Below are 27,509 nucleotides of genomic sequence, written 5' to 3' on the forward strand. Positions count from 1 at the left end.
CCACCAACGTCTATATGCAGCTTGCTGAGACCATAGCTAGTGCTTTAAACCCAGGAGACTGTTGGACTTGCCATGATCACTCTCTTTACAAAACCAGCAATACACATGCCCTCAGTCAATGTCTGTTCAGCAATGACAAATGTTAGACTATCAACTTCACAGCCAATGCCCATCTGTCCCCCTGTTGTATTCCTCTCACTCCCTTCAGGCTATCACTAATTGCTCACAATAGTCCTCCCTAAGGGTAACACTTCAAATCCACCCTCAGGGACAGCACCAGGTACACACAGTCCACTTTTGTGCCACACCATCTACTGTCATTCTCCCCTCAACTCTTGAATCATGTCACATAGTCCTTTAAGACAACCCCCCTCATATATCAATACAGAGACAGGGCTATCAGGTTCTTCTGTAGAACTGACACCTCCCCTTCACCTCCTCAATACTCCATCTATTTTGCAATCCCCTTTCCCACAGGCCAGCTCTCAATCACCTGCTTCCCTATCACAGTAGATTATCTATTCTCATTGAAGATACCCCTGCCCTTCTGAGACCATCTCTCCATCGCCACCAGCAAGGCCTATTCATTATATTTAAGGTATAATAATTATTATACCTATTCAAGGTATAATTCTTGGTATGTAAGGCACTACCCATTCCACAGTGGGACTGGCACAGCAGAGCAAACTTAGAGCGGCCAATGAGCAAATGCTCCAAGCTTTTACCTCCCAAATGAAACAACCAACCAGCCCTTGGCCTCTTGAATTAAGCTCAAGGCTCACTAACTAAAATGATTCTTAACAACTGTTTAGCCCTTAACTTACTGCTGGCTGACCATGGAGGTATTGCAAAAATGTAGTAACTTCCTGGTGTATGTCCATTAATAACATGTGCCAAGTGGCCCAGCCCATCAAAGGTATGAACACTTCTATGACTATTATCAAAGAAGTTTCACATAATTACACTTTACAATTGTACTATCACATTACTCCATGATCTGGACATCTCTCAATTTGTCATGGACTTATTTTCACGGTTCCTACCCATCAAATGGGGAGCCAGGCTATGCACTTTCCTTCATGGAGTGATAATTACTATTCTAGAAATAGCCTATGCTCTGCTCTACTTAAATGTGGATGTATGTTTAGCTGGATCTGACATTATATAAGTGTTTTCTACAATACAAGTCTCAACTACCCAAGTCTCCCATGTAATCTCAATCAGCACCCCAAACACACATAATACAAATAGTGATGTTAAAGCATCACAGGCTAGTTATATTAACTATACTTTTAATTTCTGTAGATTGATGCTTTAACATCTATAATATGGCCACTAGCTGTTCCAAGTAAATCCTGGTTTACCCATTAACAACTGGACACTTTAGACAACCCCAAAGCAAACGCTCTAAAAGTCAAATTGAACATGAATTTCTCAGGGGCAACACTTTCAAATATAGCTAGCTGATCCTAAGCAGGTTTACCCTTCCTTGCCCATTTCTTCCTGTGGAAACCCCAATATTTCCACAGTTCTGTTCCCTCTCCCTGCCTGGTGGGCACCCTGGTCCTTCCGAGTGGCCCTTGGTGGTATGTGCTGTGTTCTTTCCAGGAAACTGTGAGTATAATAATATGATAAAACTCTCTCTTAATATGCATCTGGCCTCACCATACCTCACTCAAAGTAACATGATTAAAAGAGAGTAACACACCATTTAGATTATTTTAGTTTTGAAATTGGCAATTGTGAGTCCTCCAACTTTCCTATTCTGTTTTCAAGATTGTTTTGTTTATTCAGGGCCCCTTGTGATTCCACATGAATTTGAAGTTTAGATTTTCCGTTTCTGAAAAAAGGCCATTGGAATTCTGATTGCATTCAACATATAGGTCGCTTTGGGTAGTGTTGGCATGATGATAATATTACCTTCCTACCTATGAGTACAGGATATCTTCCCATTTATTTATGTTTTCTTTAAATCTTTTCAACAATGTTTTGTAATTTTCAGTGCACAAAGCTTTCACATCCTTTGCTAAATTTATCGCCTGGTAATTTATTATTTTAGATGCTATTGTAAATGGAGCTGCCTTCTTAACTTTCTTTACTGGTTTTTCGGTGCTGCTGTATAGAAACACAACCAATTTTGGGGTATTGATCTTGTACCCCGCAGCTTTGCTGAATTCATTATAAGTTGTAATAATTTCTTGTAGATTCTTTGGGATTTCCTAGATATAGGATCATATCATCTCCAGATAAAGATAGTTTTCTTCTTTCTTTCCAATTTGGAAGCCTTGCATTTCTTCTTCTTGTCTAATTGCTCTGGCTAGAATTTACAATACAATGTTGAATAGCAGTAGTGAAATTGTGCTTCCTGATCTCAGGGGGTAACCGTTCAGTCTTTCACCATTGAGTTAGATGTTAGCTGTGGATTTTTGATAAAAGCCATTTATCATATTGAATATTTTCCCTTCTATTACTAGTTTTCTGAGTTTTTATAATGAAAAGATGTCAATATTGTCAAATGCCTTTACTGCATCAGAATGATATAGTGGGTTTTCCCCTTTTGTTCTGTTAATGTGATATATTACCTTTTTTAAAATTTACTTATGTTGACACACCCATGCATTGCTGGGATAAATCTCACAAATTCATGATGTTCAATCCTTTTAGTGTGCTATTGGATTGGGCTTGCTAGTGTTTCGTTAAGATTTTTTGTAACCGTATTCATGAAATATGTTGGTCTGTAATACTCTTTTCTTGTGATGATTTTATCCGGATTTGGTGTCAGTGAAATGCTGGCCTCATAGAATGAATTAGGAAGTGTTTTCTCCTCTTCTGTTTTTTGAAAGAGTTTGAGAAAGATTGGTGTTGATTCTTCTGTAAATGTTTGGGACAATTCATTATAGATGCCATCTGGTCCTCCACATTTCTTCTTGGGAGGTTTTGAATTACTGATTCAATCTCTTTACTTGTCATAGGTCTGTTGAGATTTTTCATTTCTTTTTGAGTCAGTTTACATGTCTGTTACTAGGAATTTGTCCATTTAATCTAGGTTATCTAATTTGTTGGCATACAATTGTTCATAATATTCTCTTATAATCCTTTTCATTTCTGAAAAGTTGGTAACTTTAATTACTTACATCTTTTTTCTTTGTCAGACTATCTAAAAGTTGTCAATTTTGTTGACATTTTAAAGAAACTTTTGGTTTATTGCTTTATTGTTTTTCTATTCTCTATTTTATTTATTTCTCTTCTACTTTTTATTATTTCCTTGTTTCTGTTAGATTTGTGTTTAGTTTGTTCTTTTCAAGTTACTCAAGGTATAGAATTAAGTTGTTGATTTGATATTTTTCTTCTTTTTTAATGTAAGTATTTACAGCCACTTGGTAGAAACCATCAGCTGTCAGCTTAGCCCAACTATCAGTCAACTCAGCCAAGGGATTAAGGACCACACTGACTCAGTGACTTAGGTTCAGGTGGTGGATTGGAGGCTGAAGTTTCTCCAAAAGGGGTAGCTCTCTAAAAGTAAAATCAAAATGCTTCTGGCCAGGCTGCTGAATTCTAAATAAATCATTTCTATTTGACTAGCAAAGCCTGTTTTAACTTTCCCGTGTGGATCACTAACTTCCACAGTGATGCCAGGCCAGAGTCACAAGGAGCCCACGAGTCAGACATTCAGTTTCAGCAAGAGATTAGTAGCATATTCATTGCTGCCTTCTTAAAAAAGGAGTGTGCATGGTGGCTACATCAGGCACATGGTGCTGTTGTATGGGGAAATGACCCCTGTGCATACTCCCCCAAAAAGCTTTCTCCTCCTGGGATTCTATAGTGTTTCTGTTAGACCACCTGGAAAGAGACAGAACACATAGCAATTTCAGAAACCTCTGACACTTACAGGACAGGGAAGTGCAAGCATGTGACACATCCATACCAATTATACATCCAGCAGAAGCCACAACAGCACAACCACAACTCTGAAACAGTTCAGAAGATGGATCATGGTGATGGTTTCACAACAATGTGAGTGCACATGTCACTGAGTCTGCCTAATCAGCTGAGTCTGCCTAATCAGCTAATTTTAAGTTACGGATATTCTACCATATAAAAAAAGTGAATGGGGGGGGCCGCCCCAATGATGTAGTGGTTAAGTTTGCATGCTCCACTTCAGTGGCGTGGGGTTCACAGGTTCAGATCCCAGGCGAGGACCCACGCACTGCTCATCAAGCCATGCTGCAGCAGCATCCCATATACAAAACAGAGGAAGATGGGCACAGATGTTAGCTCAGGGCTAATATTCTTCAGCAAAAAGAAGATTGGCAATGAATGTTAGCTTAGGGCCAATCTTCCTCACCAAAAAAAAAAAAAAAAAGAATGGGGAATTATTATTAGTTTTATAATTTTTTTTTTTTTTTTTTTTTTATTTTCCCCCAAAGCCCCAGTAGGTAGTTGTACATCATAGTTTAACATCCTTCTAGTTGCTGTACGTGGGACGCGGCCTCAGCATGGCGGGACAAGCAGTGCGTCAGTGCGCACCCGGATCCGAACCCGGGCCACCAGCAGCGGAACGCGCGCACTTAACCGCTAAGCCACGGGGCCGGCCCATTATTATTAGTTTTAAATAGAGCCACTCAGACCAGAGATCTGGGGTAAAATAAGTTTACATCCAGTTTGGCTGACAGTGCCTCTGGGAGAGACCCTATCAGAAATACCTGTCCATAAAAAGAAGGACCTCAAAGTGCTTGGGGTTTTACTGCTGACATCAAATTTATACATCAGATTGTGTATTGTACTGGATGTTCAAATTTTCTTAGGTTTGAGATTTTTCAAGAAAAGAATGTGGAAAAACTACACTTAGTCCAAACATGCTGTGTTGGTAAATTCAATTATTCTAGAAATACTATAATAAAGTCTCCTTCCTTTTGTCCTGGAGGCCCTTGTTTTGAAGCTCTATGGAGATGTACAGGCCTAGGAAGTTCAGATGAAGAGATAGGTGAGTATTCTTGTTTTTCTTTATTAGAAAGAATTGTTGTCTATATACGATTATATTTATACCCAAAAATACGCACATCATAGACATCTAAGACAGTATCTTTCTACGATGAAATGTGTCAAAAATAAATGAAGGATGCGCCAAGACAAAAACCAAATTCCCAGATGAAACATTCTTTTGCATACAAAAGGAAACAGAGGCCCTCTGGAACCAACATTTACCCAGTGCTTGCCCAAATAGGCCAGAATTGCTAGAACTGTGAGGACTGGAGGATGTGGGGGCTGAGTCAACCTCACTTCAACAGTGGAAATTCTTTTCCTTCTGGAGACAAGACATCAAAGGTGTTTTGGAGGCTTTTGAAGAGGGAAGCACAGTGGATGGAGACCCCGCAGGCGCGCTTACATTTTCCACCTCAAATCTTCGAGGGGAACAAACTCCTGAACAGGTTCTGGGACCTGACGTACTGGGAGGCCCCTGGGCCCCAGTGGAAGTGAGAGGCACACTCCAGGACTCTATAAGGGGGTCCCTCGGCTGCCAGGACCAAACATGCCTTGTGACTCCCTCCTTCAAGCCCCATATCCTTCCCGTTCCTTGCTGGCCTCACCAAACCCGGGCTGGGTCAGCCCACCACTAACGTGCAAGTTTCCAAGATACCGGAAGTAAGCAGGAGAAAAGTCCCAGTGAACAAGTGACCACACTTCCGCTTCCTGCCTGGGGTCGGAAGGAGCAGAGCTCTGAGGCTCAGGCTGTCAGCCAACATAAACCACTTCAGACTGAGAAATTCTCGTGGCGACGAGCAGAGGTGAGCCCAGCGCGGGGGCTGGGGACAGAAACAGCCCTAAACAAAGTTGAAGCTAGAACCAGGCCTGTAGTGCGAGCTACGGGCGGACGACGGGGTGCATATGCGGGTCGTGGTTGGAGGTGGGAATGTTCATCAAAAGCTTTTCTACCTGCTTCGCCTCACTATCCTAGAGCCCTTACAATGATTCTCCGGTAATGATGTGCCTGACAATCCATGAAGTAGGCTGTTTCCTCCATTGAATCAATCCTATCCTTAGGTCTTTATTTTCTCTTATTTCTTTTTATGTACATTGGACACCATGATAAACTCTAATCATTGATTCCTTTGCGTTTTTAATATAACATTTTTCTATAAATCTTCTCCAAATAACTATTTGTTTTCATTTTTCTGATTTTACCATATAGTCCAGGGCCTCCTATACTATGCTGTGAAATAGCACGAATACTAGCAATTCTTCACTTAGTTATGGTTCTCAAGTTTCTCTAGTAATCCTGTTTGTTGTGGATTTCAGTGGGTGGCCGTGGTGGAGTAATAAGGATCTTTTAAAATCCTGATATACTAATACATTTTTATCAAGACTTCTTTACGGACATTATCAAACATACTTTATGCATCTATTGAATTCATAACTATTCTGCTATGTTAATGTTTAATCTGTTGCTGTACAAAATATTAAATGTTTATGTACCCAAAGGAGTCTGTTTTGTGAGTTTCTGGATTTCCTGCTTTGCCTTAAAACGTCTCTCCAAATGCTACATTATATGGATATTTCATAATTTTCTTCTGAAATTTACTGCTTTAAAGATATTTAAATGTTTAATCCTTATCCAATGCATTTTGGTATGTGGTGGGGGGTGCTTGATCCAAGTTTTCTTCCTCCAAAGGAAGGCCAATTTTTGTACTAGTACTCACTGATAAAGTATCCTTGACCTACTGATTAGAAATTCCTTATTAAATAAGTTACTATATATACCTGTATTCATACCTAGACTCTTCTGTAGAGTAATATATTTATGTATGCCCATATCATATCATTTGATTATAATAGCTTTATATTGTTTTACTGTTTAGTGACAAAAATATGATAAGCTTTTTGCTGCCTGTTATGATGCTAGATGCTTCAGACATTTATTATGCTCATACCCAATGGTGTAGGTACTATCATAATCTCTTTGTTTCTTGGAACAGGTTTATTCAGATATAATTCACATACCACACAATTCACCCATTTAAACCTATACAATTCAATGTTGTTTAGTATATGCACAGACTTCTGTAACATCACAATTTTAGAACTACTTCATCACTTCAAAGGCAGCATTTGGCTGCCATATCCCCCATTTGCCTTCTCTCTTCATATCTAGGTGAACAGGATTTCCTTTCTCTCTCTAAGATTCACATTTTCTAGACACTCACATTTTCTAGACACTTCATATAAATGAAATCATACAAGCTTTTATCAATAGATTCTTTTCACTTAGAATGTTTTTTAAGTCTCATCTGTTTTGGAGCATATATGGGTCACATCATTTTGGCTTTGGAGTTTTTTCACAAGAATATGCTGCTTTATCAGCCAGCCACTGACCAACAAAAGCAGGGACCAGATCTGCTCCATTTTTCTTGAACAGGACTTACTGAGGATGCTGGCATTAGGAGTGCAAGCAGCAGAATGAGGCCAATCTGCAGGAGTGACCTCAAACACTACCCACAAGCTCTTAGACTGAGGCAACAATGACAAATTCTGGGAGGATCCACAGATCTTATTTCAGGCAATTAGGATCTCATCTAAGGCCAACCTATGACCTTTAAACTACACACAAAAGGTTAAGACAATTCTACTAGATCTTTGGTGTTGTTGCCAATAATTAAAGGGGGCAACAGACGGGCTAAATAACAATATACATACCCAACAGTGAACCACAACATGACATGCTCCTCCACATACAAACATGTAACACAAACATGCACAGAGCATTCTTGTTCAGGATTTACTGTTAAGCTTGATTTAGATTATCATACAGTGTCTTAAGACTCAAAAAAGTGTCATCAAGCACTTGCATGCCTGATGGCCATACCTGACATAACCAAGGCTGCTGAGCATCCAAACTATGTTGAATTTGTATCACTGAAGCTGAAATGAGGTAGTGCTGGTCTGTCTACATCTAAGGTCCACATTCAGGAACTGCCAGTGAGGGCATGAAGCACAGCAGGATCAGGTATATTTCCTTGAGTTTTTCTATTTCTGCAGCCCATGGATAGAATGATAAAAACAGAAGCAGTTCATATCACCAGAAACAGGTGTTTCTTGACGCAGACAAATATGACTATTTCCCCAGGCTGTGGTGTTGGGTGTAGGGATGAAAGAGAAGATTTATTATTCTATCTTCTTGGACAGCTTGAGCTTAAAGATCCCCCTAGATGATGAGGTTGTGGTGCACTCACAGAAGTGATGAAATCAGGGTGGCACACATTGTAGGCATAATCTCAGTTTTCCCCACTCATCCCATGCTTAACATTGATTGTCTTTTTATTCTAAAACGATCAGGTGTGAGAGGGACAAGATAAGCTTACAAAATTTACAGAGACATATTTTAACCTCTGCCATGGCCTGTGTGGCTCACTGTAAATGAGTTCAGTGAGCACTGCACACAGTTTAGCAGTCACTGTTTTCCCAAAGTAAGACCATGTCAATGTTACACGAGAATCCAGGTGGTTAGAAAAAGATTGTGAATCCTACAGACTCACTTTTGACGAGGTTTCAACCTGGAAGATGTAGCAAATAGACTGGCCTATCGGCAGAAAGAAAGACACAAAATACACAGAAATGGCCAGGGGCTAATCAAAAATGCATAAAACAGATTCACAGAGCCACCCAGAATGCTATGCATCTCAGAACACCCCAAGATTCATACTCAGGGTGGCTTTACCCATATTTCCTATTTCAGTTTCTCATGACTGTGCATCACCCCATGTTTGTTAAGGATGACAAACAATCTAAGAGAAGTGCTGATGACACTACATTTCTGACATTCATAAGGTTTTCTCCACAGCAAGATCACAAGTCAACATTACCAAACCAACAATTTTCCCACATATCTTACATCAGTTGGATTTCTCTCCACTACAAGGTCCCTCATATATAAGAAATATACATTTAACTGAAGAAATAGGGAATGGCTTTCCATATTTCTTAATAGTATGAGTTCAAATTGAGTCCTTACATGCTGGGTTGTGATGAGATTCTGATGGCTTTCCAGCATTCCTTACATCTGTGGAGCATATCTGCAGTGTGGTCCTTTCACGTCTTCAAAGTGAATTGAGACTACTGAGGGCTTTACATTGCTTACGTCAATAAGATTTCTCTCCAGGTTGAGTTATTTCTTGATGCCAAAAGTGGGGAAATTGATGGCTTTCCCACATTCTTCACATTTCTAAGGTTTCACTCCAGTGTGAGTACGCTTGTGAATAACAAAGTATGAAGAACTGGTGAATCTTTTCCCACAAATATTACATTCAAAACGCTTCTCTCCAGTGTGAGTTCTAAAATGTTTACTAAGATGTGAGGAAGTAGTAAATGCTTTGCCACATGTGTCACATTTAAAAGGCTTCTCTCCAGTGTGAATTTTATTGTGGTCAATGAGGCCTGAGGATTGAGTGAAGGCTCTTCCACATTCCTTACATTTATAAGGTTTCTCTCCAGTATGAATACGCTTGTGAATGATGAAGTTTGAAGAAGTCGCATATGTTTTCCCACATATATTACACTCAAAAGGCTTCTCTCCAGTGTGAGTTCTAAAATGGGTAGTAAGATGTGAGGAAGTAGCAAAGGCTTTCCCACATGAGTCACATTTAAAATGCTTCTCTCTGGTGTGAATTTTAATATGGTAAATAAGGCCAGCGGAGTGAGTGAAGGCCTTCTCACAATCCTTACATTTATAAGGTTTCTCTCCAGTGTGAGTGCGCTTGTGAATAGTAATATATGAAGAACTGCTAAATGCTTTCCCACATACGTTACACTCAAAAGACTTCTGTCCAGTATGAGTTCTAAAATGTCTGTTACGATATGAGGAAAGAGCAAACGCTTTCCCACATGTGTCACATTTAAAAGGCTTCTCTCCAGTATGAGTTTTTATATGTTCAGTAAGGCCCGAGGACTGAGTGAAGGCTTTCCCACATTCCTTACATTCATAGGGTTTCTCTCCAGTGTGGGTTCGCATATGAATGTTAAGGTGAACAGATCGTTTAAAGCCTTTTCCACACTTCATACATTCATAGGGTTTCTCCCCAGTATGAGTACGACTGTGAATGATTAAGGATGAAGAACTGCTAAATGTTTTCTGACATACATTACACACAAAAGGCTTCTCTCCAGTGTGAGTTCTAAAATGGTTAGTGCGTTTTGAGGAACTAGCAAAGGCTTTCCCACATGTGTCACATTTAAAAAGCTTCTCTCCAGTGTGAGTTTTTAGATGGGCAGTAAGGCCTGAGGATTGAATAAAGGCTTTCCCACATTCCTTACATTCATAGAGTTTCTTTCTAGTGTGGGTTCGCATGTGAATGTTAAGATGCACAGAACATTTAAAGCCTATTCCACATTCTTTACATTTGTACGGTTTCTCTCCAGTATGAGTACGCTTGTGAATGATAAAGTATAAAAAACTGCTAAATATTTTCCCACATATATTACACTCAAAAGACGCCTGTCTAGTATGAGTTCTAAAATGTCTGTTTCGATGTGAGGCAAGAGCAAAGGCTTTCCCACAAGTGTCACATTTAAAAGGCTTCTCTCCAGTATGAGTTTTTATATGGTGAATAAGGCCTGAGGATTGAGCGAAGGCTTTTCCACATTCCTTACATCCATAGGGTTTCTCTCCAGTGTGGGTTCGCAGGTGAACTTTAAGGTGCAAAGAACATTTAAAACCTTTTCCACATTCCTTACATTTATAGGGTTTCTCTCCAGTGTGAGTACGCTTGTGAATGGTTAAGTACGAGGAAGTGGTAAATCTTTTCCCACATATATTACACTCAAAACGCTTCTCTCCAGTATGAAATTTTAAATGTTTAGTAAGATGTGAGGAAGTGGCAAAGACGTTCCCACATTTGTCACATTGAAAAGGCTTCTCTCCAGTGTGAGTTTTTATATGTTCAGTAAGGCGTAAGAATTGAGTGAAGGATTTCCCACATTCCTTACAGTCACAAGGTTTTTGTCCAGTTTGATTCTGCATGTGAACGTTAAGATGAACAGAACGTTTAAAGCCTTTCTCAGATTTCTTACATTTGTAGGGTTGTATTCCAGCATAAGTCCGATTGTGAACATGAAGGTATGAGGAACTTTTAAACGATTTTCCACATACCTCACATAGAACAGCCTTCTTTCCAATGTGTGTCTTTATATGTTCAGTAAGTTCCAAAGACTTAATAAAGTCTTTCCCACATTCCTTACATTTAAAGGGTTTTCTTTCACTGTGAAATTTAACATGATCATTAAGGCATGCAGATTGTTTAAAGGATTTTCCGCATTCTTTACATTCGTAATGACTGTTACCAGTGTGAGTTTGTACATGCACATCAACATCTCTGGAGTGAATAAAAGATCTCCCACATTCCTTCCATTCATAGAGTTTTTCTTCATTTTGAGTTCTCATTTGGGCCTGAAGGTAAGACTGATTAACAAAGGCCTTCTCACTGTCACTGCATTTGAAGGCTTTTCCTTGTATGCTAGTTTTCCAGTACACTAAATCTGGAGTTGGGCTGATGGCTTTTCCCCACTGATTAAACTTGGAAAGTTTCTCTCCAGTAGACGTTTTCTTGTGCAGAGCAAGGAAGCATTTTTCATGCTGATTATCATCATGAGTTTTCGCTCCATTCTGAGTTCTCCTGTGTGTCTTAAGGCATGAATGTTCACTGAAGACTTTCCCACATTGCTCACAATCAAAGAGTTCCCACCGACTGTGGATTCTTTCCTGTTGATGAATGGAAGAATGATGATTCATAGGTTTCTCAGACTCATTAACTGATCCTACCCATCTCAAAACAGAAACATCATTATGATGATGATGATGATGATTTTTATCATTTCCATTACATTCATATGCTTCCTACTCCGTTGATTTCTTTCAGCTTGAATGAAAGAATCCTCACAATGATATGCCGTCTACTTTAATCTTAAAAGATTCCCAAACAGTTTCATGGAATTGTATTAAAAACACAATATCTACTTATATAAGTTATAATGAGTCCTTGTGTGAATTCAGAAGCAAGTTTCAAGCTAGGTTTAAAATATTCCCAAATTCATTATATTCAGAGCATCTCTACAGAGAAATTGCTCTCTCTTGGGTGAATCCCATGCATCTCAAATATCTATCACTTGTGCTCATGTTCTAGCTAATGAAAATCTCAATCTTTTCTGAACATGGAAAAGAAGAAATTTCTCCTTCAAACTTAATGATCTTACCATTTGTATCCTATTGGGTGTTTTTTCCCCCAAAATATCCTGCTGAATTGCTGAGTCTTTGCTTTTAAGTTGCATTTCCCATTCTAAAATAAAACAAAATAACAAATGTAGGAGTTGGCAGAAAGAAAGGTATATTGAAGGAGTTACAAACAATAAGGCTCCTTTGTGTTATTTTTAAATTAAACATACTAAAAAAAAGGCAAGACAGATTTGACAACTTTGGCTATGTCAAAAATTTGCAATGATAAGGATGTGTAGCCACAATACAGTAGTTGATTAAAACAAGTCTATGAAAATTAAATATGATCGGGAAAAGAGAATACTATGAGAGAAAGGAAATAGAAAATTTCTGGACAAAGCACATATACCAAAATGATACAGTTAGGAAAGAAACAGAACAAGTAATTTTGTGAGATCAAAGGAAATTATGAGTAAATGTAAAGAACATATGAGAAGTTGAAAACATCCCAAAGCATCAGAAACCAATGACCGCAGCCTTCTAGAGAAAGCACATCTTAAAAGTTTCCTCATTAAAAGTTTCCAAACATAGTGAAATTTTCATTGACCAGGGAAATTCTTCACACTCACTCACCTTGGAAGAATCCTCTCTCCACTGTCCTCAACTCCTCTTCTTCTAACCAAGAGATCAGATTGGGTTTGAAAAACTGATACCCTGTACACAGGGAAAGATATATTAACAGAAGAGTCCCTGCAAAAGACAACAAACTTTCCCATGAATCAGCTCCTATATTTCTAGGGAATGCAGTTAATTATTTCAAAAGAGATAAAAATGCAAACATCTCCTCTTTCTGTGCATAAGACGGATGGGTTATCTCTGGCCCCTGAAGCCCATGATCAGATATGTATATACACATTACAAAACATTAAGACATTTATTGAAAGAGAAAATAAAGTAAGTGCAAAAAGAGATGTTCATTCTCATGGAGAAACCACTACACCAGTGATTGTGAAACTTTGCTGTCAATCAGAATCATGTCAAGCATTTTCCTTAAAACACAGATGTCTGGGCCCAATATCAGAGTTTCATTCACTATGTCAAAAGTGGAGTTGTGAAGACACATTTCTAAGAGAGTGACAGGGATGGTCTTGGTCCTGGAAGCACATTTTTCAGAAACCACACTGGATTAAAACCCATTAGTATACAGACTAGTGTCTCACAGTTTCAAATGTCTGCAGATTTCACATCACCACTACAAGAATAGAGTAAATACATCATATGTATCTGCTCCATAAAAGGCTACAGGAACGACGGCAGCCTTACCTACTGCGGTCAGGTTCTTGTAGTTCTCCAGCATGACATCTCTGTATAGATTTTTCTGAGATGGGTCCAGTAGAGTCCACTCCTCTTGGGCGAAGCGCACAGCCACATCAGCGAAGGTAACTGAGTCCTAAACCATCACATACAAGGTGGCTTCAGTAAAGTAACATGTCCACCAGTGTTCACCAGGGAATGAAGATGGGAGACCGAATGGCAACAAAGGATTTCAAGGTCTCTCACCATCTTCCCCAGGGTGCAATGCTCCTAAGTACTAGTCTCTCTATCTGCACTCACTCACTGCAGATGTCTTCTAGTTATGGCTTTAATGGAACCTCTAACATGTGAACTTATCTCACCACAACTAGACTAAAAGCTCTTCTCTTATTTCCCTCTTGCAGCACAGTGCTAAGCAAATTGTAGACACTTGTAAAAGCTGAAGAATGAATAAATCCTTTGAGAAATGCACACTTTCATCCTCATTACCACGAAAGAGCAGGCAGCAAAACAAAAAAAAATACGAAGTCACCATCATGAGAGACAATATTAGCAGGCAATTATCAAAATACTGAGAATATTCACGGGAAACAACATGAGAGGCTCTACTTTGGGAAGGAAATCAACAGGTGTTCAGTCTTTGAGTGGTTTTATTTCTTTAGAAACTCTGGAGACAGATCTACCTAGGAGGAAATGTGTTTAACTGGTGGATGCAATGGCATTTAGTAGAATGATACACTTTCTAATTACCTGAGAATAATTTTTCAAACTGTCAGTCACCATCTTTTCTGCCTCTCTCTCTTCCTCAGGAAGGCAGAAAGGGTCCTTAGAAAGAAGACCTAGGAGAAAAGAAAGCATGAGGCCCCAGAGATGACCATAATTCACCTGCCTGAAAGTCAGTCCATTCTAGTTTGAAATTCCCAAATATCCCTGCACTCTCAAGAAATCGCACCCAAATACACATGACTGCCATCAAATGCCAGAGGAGCCCTGTCTCACCAGGAGTTAGAAAAGAGCATTGTGAACCATGCTGCCCATCAGGAAAAGCATAATCATTTCATTTTACAGAGTAGGAAACTTAAGCCCTGAGGAACATGACTCATTATTCAAGGCAATAAAATTCATCAATGAGATTATGCAGCCACTCTCCCTAATGCATATATACCAGGAGCTGACTTAGAGAACAGCATTCTCTGGCCCACTTAAGCTCCTCCTAGATAAACCAGCAGCATGACTGCTCCAGAGTCAAAGGACTCTATATTGTGCAAGGAGAACCTAAAAGCTACTAAAACAGTATGCCCTATACGTTAGTATCAGTAACATCAATTGTCATTTACTGAAGCCCATCTGTACCAGATGTCTCACTAGGAGCTTATAGCTCACCTATACATTTGGAACAAGTTGTGTATCTGCATCTACTCTTTCAACTCTAAATTCTGTGTGATCAATACACGTATCAAGTGTATCTAATAAAAACTTAATGTCCAGTGAATTTAGAACACTTCAACTATAGATAATAATGCAAAATATCTCAATTTCTTTGTATTGCTTACCTGCTTAACTAAATATTTTCATTATATACATGATCTACACATTCTACCTGATGGCAATGCTTGAGACTGCTCCTGGGCATATAAAGGGAAGAAACACTCTTGAGCTTCCCCTGATGAATGTTGGAGAAGTCTGAAGCTCTGAATCTCCTGTTAAAATCTTTAAAAAAAAAAAAAAAAAAAAAAAAAGAACTTATTTATTTTTATTTTTCCCCCCAAAGCCCCAGTGGATAGTTGTGTGTCGTAGCTGCACATCCTTCCAGTTGCTGCATGTGGGACTCGGCCCCAGGATGAACGGAGAAGTGGTGCCTTGATGCGCACCCGGGATCCGAACCCGGGCCACCAGCATCGCAGCGCGCGCACTTAACCACCAAGCCACAGGGCCGGCCTCCTGTTAAGTTCTTAATGCTGTCTTATTTATTCTTTCAGCAAATAATGAAGAACTTACGTCCCTGTTCTAAGCACTCAGTTGAGAGCAGTAACATATACCAAAAATGGAAGAAAAGGGAAATAATCATGAGGTCTTCCACATCTGATCCTAAAAGATCAGAAAAAAGATGTCAAAGTTTTTACAAAAGAACTCAGAATACATTGAAGTACTAGGAAGTTGCCACAGATCTTGGTTGGAAACACTCAAATCAAGTCTGCACTCTACCCTGGCCTTGGGGAGGGGGCAAAGCCATAAAGCCATATCATCCTTTCCCCAGCATTTGTCTATTTTATGAGTCTTTTCAGATGACCACCTTTTAATTTTACTCCTCCATCCCATTTTTCACCCAACTGCTTTTTTTTGTGTGTGTGTGAGGAAGATCAGCCCTGAGCTAACATCTGTGCTAATCCTCCTCTTTTTGCTGAGGTAGACCGGCTCTGAGCTAACATCTATTGCCAATCCTCCTCCTTTTTTTCCCCAAAACCCCAGTGGATAATCCTATGTCATAGTTGCACATTCTTCTAGTTGCTGTATGTGGGACGTGGCCTCAGCATGGCCAGAGAAGTGGTGCGTTGGTGTGCGCCCAGGATCCGAACCTGGGCCACCAGTAACCACTAAGCCACTGGGCCGGCCCCCAATTGCTTTTTATATTTATTCATTTCTTCCATAGGCCTCCTTCATGTTTCTTAAATTGTCTTTTAACATTCTTTATTTGAAGATCAACTTCTTTTCATTAAAAACCAATAACCTTTGGAGTGATGTGAGCATCACAGTGATTGAGTTGTTTCCTGTGTCTCTCCCCTCCACATTACAATGAGTATGACATCCGGAGAGCAACCAAGGACTCACTGCACAGCCCATCAGAATGCCTGAGACATTCATACATCTATACACCTGAAGATGGGTTGAATGGACTTCCAGGACATGATGGAACCAGGGGAGCAAGGGCAGCAACTCCTGAGACCAGACGTTCCAAGAACTGCGGCTGCACCTGCCACCAGCAGCTCCCAGAAATGAGGTAACGCACATGAATGGAAGCCCAAGGAATCCAGGTAGTCTGTGCTACTGGAGGCACCAGGAATCCCTGCAGGCCTGTGACCAGATGCTCCAGGAACTGTGATGATATCTGTAACCCAGCCCCCTCCCCCACACTGACGGCAGTGCCTCTGACACTGGCCCTGCCAACGGTGGGTGCTGCATACAACACCCTGGGTCCCTGGTAGTGGTGGTGGTACCAGTGACCTGAAGTTGCAGGAACCATGCAGGTGCCGGAGACCAGAAGTTAAGAAGCCTCAGCAGCTCTCGTTACCCAGGTACTCCTCCCCTTGTGGTGGTGGTAGTGTCTATGAACCTGGGCAACATGGCAGCAGCGATGACAGTCACAAACCCAGCATCCCCAGGTAACCCAAGGAGCAGCAGTACACGGGGCACACGTGTCAGCAGCACCTGAGGCCATCGAGAGATCATGGAGAGCCAGACAACAGCGACAATGGGGCCAACAACCCCGATCCTCCCAAGCTGCAGAGACACCTGCAATTTTTGCTCCCCCAACCACAGTAGCAGTGCCTGCAGACCCAACAAACCAGACATGGTGCAGGTGCCCATGACCCCAGCTCTGGCTCCTCTCTCCCCATGCCGCCCTGCTGCAGTGGGGCAACCTGTAACCCAGGCAACCTAAGAAGCAGCAGAGGTGCTCGTAGCTCGTGACCCTGAGGGTGACATCCACCACTGCACTGACATCATAGGCAGCAAGATACCACCAATCTCGGAGACACAAGCAGCACAACAAGGGCACTGATGATTCCTCTGGCAGAGACAATGGATGGTGGAAAGCACGGGCTCTCAAATACAACCGTAAGCAGATCACAATCAAAATAAACAAAGCCTTACACAAATGACAAAAGTGTTTCATACCTCAAATTCACTAGCAGAGAAACAACTAATCAAGCACCACGAAAAACTACAATAGCACAAAGAAAATACTATTTCTCCAGAAATCAAACTTGAAGTCATGGAAGACTACGATCTAACTGACAGAGAATGCAACATTGCTGTCATGAAGAAACACAAAGGGTTACAGGAAAATCAGAAAGGCAGTTCACCGAGCTCAAGAATAAAATAAACAGGACTACTTCACCAAGGAGATGGAAACTCTTAAAAATACCCACAAAACAAAACTAAACAAATTCTGGAGCCAGAGAGCACAATAAATGAAATTAAGAATAAAGTAGAAAGTATTGGAAATAGAGCAGAACACATGGGAGAGAGAATTAGCAAGCTCAAAGGTGGAAATCTAAAAATTATTCAGGTGGAAGAGGAGAGAGAACTAAGGTTTTTAAAAAATGCAGTGAGTGCAAACTGGTGCAGCCACTATGGAAAACAGTATGGAGATTCCTCAAAAAATCAACGATAGAACTACCATATGATCCAGCTATTCCACTGTTGGGTATTTATCCAAAGAACTTGAAAACACCAATTTGTAAAGGTACATGCACCCCTGTGTTCATTGCAGCCTTATTCACAATAGCCAAGACTTGGAAGCAACCTAAGTGCCCATCAAGGGACGAATGGATAAAGAAGCTGTGGTATATATACACAATGGAATACTACTCAGCCATAAGAAACGACGAAATCCAGCCATTTGTGACAACATGGATGGACATTGAGGGTATAATGCAAAGTGAAATAAGTCAGAGGAGAAGGTCAACTACCGTATGATTTCCTTCATTAAGTAGAGGATAATAACAACAATAAACAAACACATGGGGCCAGAGATTGGATTGGTGGTTACCAGAGGGGAAGGGGGGAGGGAGGAGGGTGAAAGGGATAATTCGGTACATGTGTGTGGTGATGGGTTGTAATTAGTATTTTGGTGGTGAACATGATGTAGTCCATGCAGAAATAGAAGTACAATGATGTACACCTGAAATTTTTACAATGTTATAAACCAACGTTACCGCAATAAACAAAAAATTAAAGTAAAAAAATAAATAAATAAAAAAAAAATGCAGCAATTCTATGAAAAATACCCGATTCTATTAGGAAAACCAACATAAGGATAATGGGTATCCCAAAAGGAGAAGAGAGGAAGAAAGGAGCAGAGAGCTTACTTAAAGAAATAAGAGCTGAGAATTTCTGAAACCTGAGAAAGAAACAGGATATAAATAGACATGAAGCTAATAGAACACTTAATTATCTAAACACAAAAAGACCTTCTCCAAGGCACATTACAGTAAAACTATACCAAGTCAATGACAAAGAAAAAATATTAAAGGCAGCCTGAGAGAAGCAAATAACTTTCAAAGGAAGCCCCATTAGGCTATCAATGGATTCCTCAGCAGAAAACATACAGGCTAGGAGATAGTGAAATGATATATTCAAAACATTCAAAAATAAACACTGTCAGCCAAGAATAGTCTATCCAGCAAAGTTATCCTTCACATAAGAAGCAGAAACAAAGGCAATCCCAGCCAAAAGGTGAGGGAGTTCATTGCCACTAGATCTGCCTTATAAGAAATGTTGAAAGGAGCCTACCTGAAACAAAAAAGCAAAAGTATGCAAGATTTGAGCAAGGTGATAAATAAGCAGAATCAGGAAATTGCAACTTGGTATCAGAATATGTTAGATATTGTTAAACAACATATGTGTTAAACTATAAGAACATAAAGGCTAAAAAAAAGAGAAAGTATTAAAAATAACTATAAACACTTCAATTCGGTCACAAACTCACAATACAAACAGGGATAACTTGTGACAACAAAAACATAGAAGGAGAAGAGAAAAAGGATGGAACCTAGACAGGCAAATGGAGATAAGATGCTATCAGCAGAAAAACGACTATTTCATCTATGAGATCTTTTATACAAACCTCATGGTAACCACAAAACAAAAATTCAGAGCCGAGTCACAAGACATAAAAAAAAGAGGAAACTGAGAAACACATCACAGAAAACCACCAAACTGAAATGGTAGACTGAAACAATGGAAATATAGAAAATTCAGAAAACAAAAGATAAAATGGCAGCATTAAGCCCTCATGTATCAATAATCTAAATGTATTTACCAATCAAAAGACACACAGTGGCTGAACAGATTAAAAAACAAGACTCAACAATATGCTGCCTCCAGGAGACCCATTCCACCTCTCAAGACAAACATAGGCTTAGAGTGAAGGGATGGAACATGATACTCCAGCAAATGGCAACTAAAAGAAAACAGGGGTAGCCATACTTATACCAGACAAAACAAACTTCAAGCCAAAAAAGATAACAGGAGACAAAGATAGACATTATATAATGATAAAGGGAATATTCCACCAAAAAGACATAACTTTTATCAATGTATATGCGTCTAACATAGGGGTACGAAGGTACATAAAGCAACCGTTAACAGACCTACAGGAAGAAAACGACAGCAACACAATAACAGTAGGAGACTATAATACCCTACTAACATCAACAGATAGATCGTCCAGAGAGTTCACAAGGAAACCCTGGCCTTAAATGAAACAAAAGATCAGATGCACCTGATAGATACATATAGAACATTCCATCCAAAAGCAGAATACACATTCTTCTCAAGTACACATGGAACATTCTCAAAGATAGACCATATGTTGGGAAACAAAACAAGTCTGAATAAATTTAAGAAGACTGAAATCATATCAAGCATCTTCTCCAACCACAGTGGTACGAAACTAGAAATCAACTACAAGAAGAAAGCTGGAAAAGTCACAAATATGTGGAGACTAAACAACATGCTTATGAACAACTATTGGATCAATGAGGAAATGAAAGGAGTAATCAAAAAATACTTGGAGACAAAAAAAAAATGAAAACACAATATAGCAAAAGCAATACTAAGAGGGAAGTTTACAGCAATACAGACCTACTTCAAGTAACATGACAACTCTCAAATAAACTAACACTACATCAAAGAACAGAAAAAAGAACAAAAGGAAGCCCAAAGTCAGTAGAAGGAAAGAAATAATAAAAATCAGCCCAGAAAAGAATGAAAAAGAGACTTAAAAGACAACATAAAAGATTAGCAAAACGAACAGCTGGTTCTTTAAAAATATTACAAAAATCAACAAACCCTTGGGTAGACTCACTATGAAAAAAAGGCTCAAATAAATAAAATCACAAATAAAAGAAAAGAAATTACAACAGATACCAGAAAAACACAATGATTATAAGACAATACTATGAAAAGCTATATGCCAACAAATGGGATATTCTAGAAGAAACAGATAAATTCTTAGAATCATACAGCCTCCCAAAACTGAACTAAGAAGAAACAGAGAATCTGAATAGACCATCACAAGCAAAGAGATTGAAACAGTAATCAAAAACCTCCCCCAAAACAAAAAGTCCAGGACCAGATGGCTTCCGCAGTGAATTATACCAAATATTCAAAGAAGATTTAATACCTATCCTTCTCAAAGTCTTTCAAAAAACTGAAGAAGATGGAATGCTTCCTAATTCATTTTACAAGGCCAACATTACTCTGATCCTAAAACCCAACAAGGACAACACAAAAAGGAAAATTACAGACCAATATCACTAAAGAACATAAATGCAAAAATTTTCAACAAAATATTAGCAAATTTAATACAACAATACATTAAAAGGATCACACACCACAATCAAGTGGGATTTACACCAGGGACAGAGATATGGTTCGACACCCACAAATCAATGCGATACACCACATTAACAAAAAGAAGAATAAAAACCACATGATCATCTCAATAGATGCAGAGAGAGCATGTGACAAGATTCAACCTCTGTTTATGATAAAAAGTCTCAATAAAATGGATATAGAAGAAAAGTATCTCAATACAATACAGGCCGTATAGGACAAACCCACAGCTATCATCATACTTAATGGTGAAAAACAAAGCTATTCCTCTAAGAAGAGAAAATGAGAAGGATGCCCACTCTCATCACTCTCATTCGACCTACGATTGAAAGTCCTAGCCAGAGAAATTAGGCAAGAAAAAGAAGGGATCCAAATTGGAAACGGAAAAGTAAAACTGTCGGTATTTGCAGATGACATGATTCTATTACATACGAAGCCCTAAAGAATCCACTGAAACTATTAGAAACAATGAAAGAACACAGTAATGTTATAGGATACAAAATCAACATACGAAAATCAGTTGCATTTATATACACTAAGAACCACCTAGACGAAAGAGAAATTAAGAATACAATCCCAACAAAAAGAATACCTAGTTGAATAAATTTAACCAAGGACGTGAAACACCTGTACACTGAAAATTGTAAGATGCTGTCTAAAGAAATTGAAGACGACATAAAAAAATGGGAAGACATCCCACGCTCACGGATTGGAAAAATTAACATAGTTAAAATGTCCATATTACCTAAAACAATCTACAGATTCAATGCAATCCCAATCAGAATCTCAGTGACATTCTTCACAGAAATGGAACAAAACCCTAACATTTATAAGGAACAACAAAAGACAAAGAACAGCCAAAGTAATCCTGTGAAAAAAGAAATGCTGGAGGTATCACACTTCCTGACTTCAAAATATAGTACAAAGCTATAGTAATCAAAACAGGATGGTGTTGGCAGAAAAACCGACATACAGATCAACAGAACAGAAAAGACAGCCCCAAAATAAACCCACACATCTATGGACAGCTAATTTTTGACAAAGGAGCCAAGAACATACAATGGACAAAGGAAAGTCTCTTCAGTAAATGGTGCTGGGGAAATGGGACAGCATGTGCCAAAGAATGAAAGTAGACCCTTATCTTTCACCATACACAAAAATTTACTCAAAATGGATTCAAGACTTGAATGTAAGACCTGAAAGCATAAAACTGCTAGAAGAAAACATAGACAGTACCCTCTCGGACACCAGTCTTAGCAGTATCATTTTGAAAACCATGTCTACTCAGGAAAGGAAACAAAAGAAAAAATAACCCAATGCGACTACATCAGACTAAAAAGCTTCTGTACAGCAAAAGAAACCATAACAAAAGGAAAAGACAACCCACCAACTTCGAAAAAATATTTGCAAATCATATATCCAACAAGCGGTTACTTTTTAAAATATACAAAGAACTCATACAACTCAACAACAACAAAAAATGAACAACCCCATCAAAAAATGGGCAGAGGGGGCCAGCCCTACAGCATAGTGGTTAAGTTTGGCATGCTCCACTTCAGCGGCCTGGATTCACAGGTTTGGATCCTGGGCACGGACCTACACCACTGGTCAGCCATGCTGTGGCAGTGAGCCACATACAAAATAGAGGAAGACTGGCACAGATGTTAGCTCAGGGGCGAATCTTCCTCAGGGGCAAGAACAAAAAAAGAAAGGCAGAGGATACGAACAGACAGTTTTCCAAAGAAAATATACAGATGGCCTACAGGCACATGGAAAGATGCTCAACATCACTAACTATAAAGGAAATGCAAATCAAAACTACAATGAGCTATTACCTCATGCCCCTCAGAATGGGTACAATTAGCAAGACAAGAAATAACAAGCGGTGGAGAGGATGTGGAGAAAATGGAACCCTCATGCTGCTGGTGGGATTGCAAACTGGTGCAGCCACTATGGAAAACAGTATGGAGATTTATCAAAAAATGACAAACAGAAATACCATATGATCCAGTTATTCCACTACTGGGTATTTGTCCAAAGAACATGAAATCACTAATTCAAAAACATATATGCACCCCCATGTGCCCCGCAGCATCATTCACAATAGCCCTGACTTGGAAGCAACCCAAGTGCCCATCAACAGATGACCAGATAAAGAAAAAGTGGTATACATATACAATGGAATACTACTCAGCCATAAAAAAGATGATATCTTGCCATTTACCACCAGGTAGATGAATCTTAGGGGATTATGCTAAATAAAGTAAATCAGGCAGAGAAAGACAATTATCATATGACTTCATTTCTATGTGGAAGATAAACAAACATATACACAGGGAGAACAGACTGGTGGTTACTAAAGGGAAAGCAGGTACAGGGAAGGTGAAAGGAGTAAAGTGGCACATGTGTGTGGTGAAAAATGGCAACTAGACTTTTGGTGGTGAACCCAATTCAGTCTATACAATAGTTGAAGCATAATAACGTACACCTGAAATTTATATGTTATAAACCAACATGACCTCAATTAAAAGAAATAATAACCTTTAATAAATCAAACACAGACCAACAGGCCAAATGCTGACCTATGGAATGGTATTTGAATGATGACAACCACTGAAAGTTCCACAGTTCATTATCTATGAACCAGTATCACCCTCACAACCCCACAGTCCTTATTCTACAGTTCAGAAGACTAAAACTCAGACACACGTGGTCACTAAAAATGTGTGTCTAGACTCACAGTATAACTGTCCTTACTACCAGGGGTTTCAAACAGAGGGTCCCTGGGCTCAGTAGGCCTACGAATATGTTCAGTCAGTTGATACCTGTATAGAATGTTTTACTTTTTTTTTATTTTGTAATTGGAATATAATTAATGTACAATTAAATACACACACTTCAAGCATTTAGTGGATAACTTATGACAATCTCATATACTCGTGTAATCACCAGCTGAAACAAGATACACAACATAATTATTTCCCTACAACACCTTCCTCCTCCTTTGAGTCCATTCCTTCCTCCTCGCTCCCAGACGAGTAGTTTCTGAGTTCCACCAGTTACAAGATACACTATTCTGTATATGTACATTAGGGAGTTCACACAGCATTTCCACAGTATATCCTAATCCATTTTTCCTCTATAATTTAGTTTAACAATGTGGGTAAAACATATTAAAATCTGCCACTGGAACTGTAGACTTGTCTGTTTCTTCTTCTTCTATCTCAAGCAAAGTTTTATATACTTGCAACAATATGACTGAATGGATAAACATCTAAGAATTTATATTTTTGGAGAAACAGAATCTTTTATCATAATGACCTCTGTAGCTGTACTAAGGCTTTGTGACACTGTTGTCTGACATCAGGATGAGCTTGTTTTGGAGAGGTTTTCTTGTATAACTGGGTAGCATTGTGTCTGTTTTGGATGCCCATGTTTGCCAGTACAATGAGTGGCACAGAGCCTGGCTCACTGAAGGCACCCAGAGATTGGTGATCAACAGACAACACAGATCCTTCACAGCACTCTTCAAGTATTCCTAGATTATAGCTAAATAACTGTTCTTATCACAATATATCTCAGTTTTTAGAAATATATATAATGACTCTAAGAAAGTAAGGGTGAGAGGAACACGGTCTTCTGAGCATTCATGTACCAGCTTTGGCTTCTCTGCACACCAATTAGTTGTTTCCCAGGACCTCCTTAAATGGATACTCTAGGTCTTGCACTGATAGTAGCACCCAATTCCCTCTCTGCATCTACTCACCAGTCATGACTTGTCTGCATCCAGAGGGTTGCTTACAGCCTGCCCACCGACTGTTGACTATCTCTAGTTCTGGCACATACCAAACTTCTTCATCATCCAATGGGCTGCCATGATATCTTCTCCAACAAGGTCTGAAGTCCAGCCTTGGGGAGAGGGCCTCTCTACAAATCTGGCTTTCCTTAGGGACTCTCCATCAACTCTAGCATACCTGTTACAATTCTCCTTACATCTACATATTACACCTCTCTTGTTTAAAGTGTGATTTTTGTCTCCTGACCGCATGCAGACTCATACACGATTGAGAAGAACAGTGACCCCTGGAGACAAATAAGTAAAGAGAAGATTTAGTCAAGCCATTGGACTTGAGCAACAAGCCGAGCTCCTTGCTAATAGGAAGACATTCAAAGAATCACAGTATCTGCACATCCTCACCAATTTTATCTTCAGCATCCACATCAATTGTTTCACTATGGCACAGCTAGCTCATTGGGACACCCAAGTGGCAAACAGAGAGGTTAATGTGGGTATTACTAAGCCACACAGAGTCTTCAGTGCTTTCTGGCAACCTGCATTGTCAGGGGAGTCTTCTGGTCATTTACTTGTGGAGTGATTCCAGCTCCCTAAAAGAGGCAGGGTCTATAAAAAGTCAAACACAACTGGTTACTCTGGATGTTCAGTCAGGGAATCAAAGGCCTAATCTGGGCAGGGGGAGGAATCTCGAAGTGGACTGCAAAACCACAATATGTTTATTAAGATAAAGATTTGCTAAGACTGACAGTAACACAAGTGAATTACTGATTCTGATTAATTTCTTAAAGGAATTTGTTATTCATAAAATTAGAACACATTCATACTTTCTCCTATTTTCCCTTGATTCACATCATTTGAACAGATATCATTTGTTTTTCCTGTCAGGTACACATTGAAGATTAGAACCTTCCCTCAGCATTTTCCCCAACCAAATAAAAGGTCTCTACTGTCAAGTCTGGGCATAACTCTTGATGCTCTCCCCTCTCTCCTAGAAATGTAATCAACCATTTGTAGAACACTCTTCCCATCTCCTACTCCTGTCCCTTCCAACACGGCTAACTCCTATGCCTGTCTTTTTAGGACTTAAATATTTATCAACTCTCTTAACTTCACCCACTCCCATACAAAGAGAAAAAATAATACCGTCCTCTACTTTATCTCTAGAACCCTGATCAATTTGTAATGATACATTTATTTTCTTGGATAGATGTTTGCCTCCTCCAATAGTTTACAAGTGTCCTAAGAACAGCCTTGGGTTCAATTTTTCACTAAGCACTAATCAAGCATTCAAACATTCATTAAGTGGGGGTATATCCTCTAGTAAATGAACAGATGAAGGAAATACCTGGATTCTTTCACTTTTACCTTCTACAAAACTCTAAAGTCATTTCTTTCATTTTCTTTTCCATAACAATCATCCACATCTAGGCTCCATGATCATTTTTAAAACCTGAATATTCATCATAAGATTCTATCTTGACTCCACACCCTTACTCTCATGTGTCCTTAAGGCCATTCCCAAAGCAGGAGTTAGTGGGTTCTATTTAAGTTGTAATGGATTGAAATCACTCTCCTGCTAAAACATTTCAGAAGCTTCCACGCCTCAGAATATCATCCAGAGCACCTCACTCCCCGGGTCCTGTCCCTGCTCTCCACTCTATCTCCTGCCACTCTGTCTGTCCTGCTTCTGCCAACCCTCTTTCCTGAGTTTAAGAAATACACTAAGGTCTCAACTATGCTGGATTTTGCTCAAGCTCCTTTACCTGAAATTTCCTCATCCCCTCTACAAATCCTCACAATAGTTCAATGACTTGACTAGGTCAATCCTACTCAGGCTTTGCTTCACAACTTAAATATCAATCCCTCACAATACGTATTACCACCACATATTAAGCTATTCTGATGTCCGTATCACAAACTCGCCAGTATTCATCGACTATCTGTACTCCCAAATAGACTGGAAGTCCCATGGTGGCAGTACTCTGCTTTCACGGCCTTTGTTTCCTTGTCCCTGGCACAGTTCCTAGCTCACAAAAGAATTCAGTGACCATTTGTGGATTCTCAATTGCCATTCCCCCAAAAAATGTTACAGTACAGTATGCACAAATAAAAGGAAAACAAAAATAGAATTAAAGCATAAAAATCAAATTAAGACACATAAAATGTCTGCACACAATATAATATAAACCAAAACACTGTACATTTGAAAAAGTATTTCTGTATTTTTACTCAGAATGACACTGGACAGGATATTCTTTTTGAAAACAAGTGTTTGAAGTTAAAACTAAAATTTGTTCCTTATGTTTCTCCACAATTCTTAGACATGCTTTTAAAAAGTTGATTCAGAAACCAGAAATGGCACAAAAGCCGTAGAAGGAAATTTATAATATCCAGCAAAAGTAAATGTGTATATTTACCCTTTGACCTACAAATCCAATCTGAGCAGCTTACCCTGAAAATACACCCCCACAAATGTGAGACAACACACACAGAAGTTTATTCACTGCAGGTGATTAGCAGATGCTGAGATAATTGTTGGAAAAGTTGGTGGGGAACAAGATATTCTGAGAATCAAAATAT

The 27,509-nt window shown here is 39.3% G+C and overlaps 1 protein-coding gene and 1 long non-coding RNA gene across 10 annotated transcripts in view; one reads left to right on the plus strand and one right to left on the minus strand.

The window, feature by feature from the left end:
* The window catches only part of LOC147912136 (uncharacterized), a 28,957-nt gene extending 23,972 nt beyond the window's left edge, over positions 1-4,985 (plus strand). The window contains exon 4 of the long non-coding RNA XR_015550195.1: positions 4,925-4,985. This is a non-coding gene — a long non-coding RNA (uncharacterized LOC147912136). The remainder of the gene's footprint in view (positions 1-4,924) is intronic.
* A 3,310-nt stretch (positions 4,986-8,295) lies between these two features.
* The window catches only part of LOC101400751 (uncharacterized), a 55,971-nt gene continuing 36,757 nt past the window's right edge, over positions 8,296-27,509 (minus strand). For 3 of the 9 annotated variants that reach the window (XM_087425516.1, XM_087425518.1, XM_087425519.1), the window contains 5 exons: positions 14,264-14,352; positions 13,523-13,649; positions 12,833-12,949; positions 12,241-12,323; positions 8,296-11,749 (listed from right to left, as the gene is read on the minus strand). In XM_087425516.1, the coding sequence (XP_087281642.1) occupies positions 9,218-11,749; positions 12,241-12,323; positions 12,833-12,949; positions 13,523-13,649; positions 14,264-14,296 (2,892 nt within the window). In that variant the 5' untranslated portion in view covers positions 14,297-14,352 and the 3' untranslated portion in view covers positions 8,296-9,217. Of the gene's footprint in view, positions 11,750-12,240; positions 12,324-12,832; positions 12,950-13,522; positions 13,650-14,263; positions 14,353-15,066; positions 15,224-24,899; positions 25,217-25,331; positions 25,536-27,509 lie in introns of those variants that run through there. The other 6 variants (XM_087425510.1, XM_087425511.1, XM_087425514.1 and 3 more) reach the window with 4 other exon arrangements.

This window comes from Ceratotherium simum, chromosome 39 (assembly GCF_057802395.1).
Source record: "Ceratotherium simum simum isolate JZ-2026a chromosome 39, ASM5780239v1, whole genome shotgun sequence".
NCBI classification, from domain to species: Eukaryota; Metazoa; Chordata; class Mammalia; order Perissodactyla; family Rhinocerotidae; genus Ceratotherium; species Ceratotherium simum.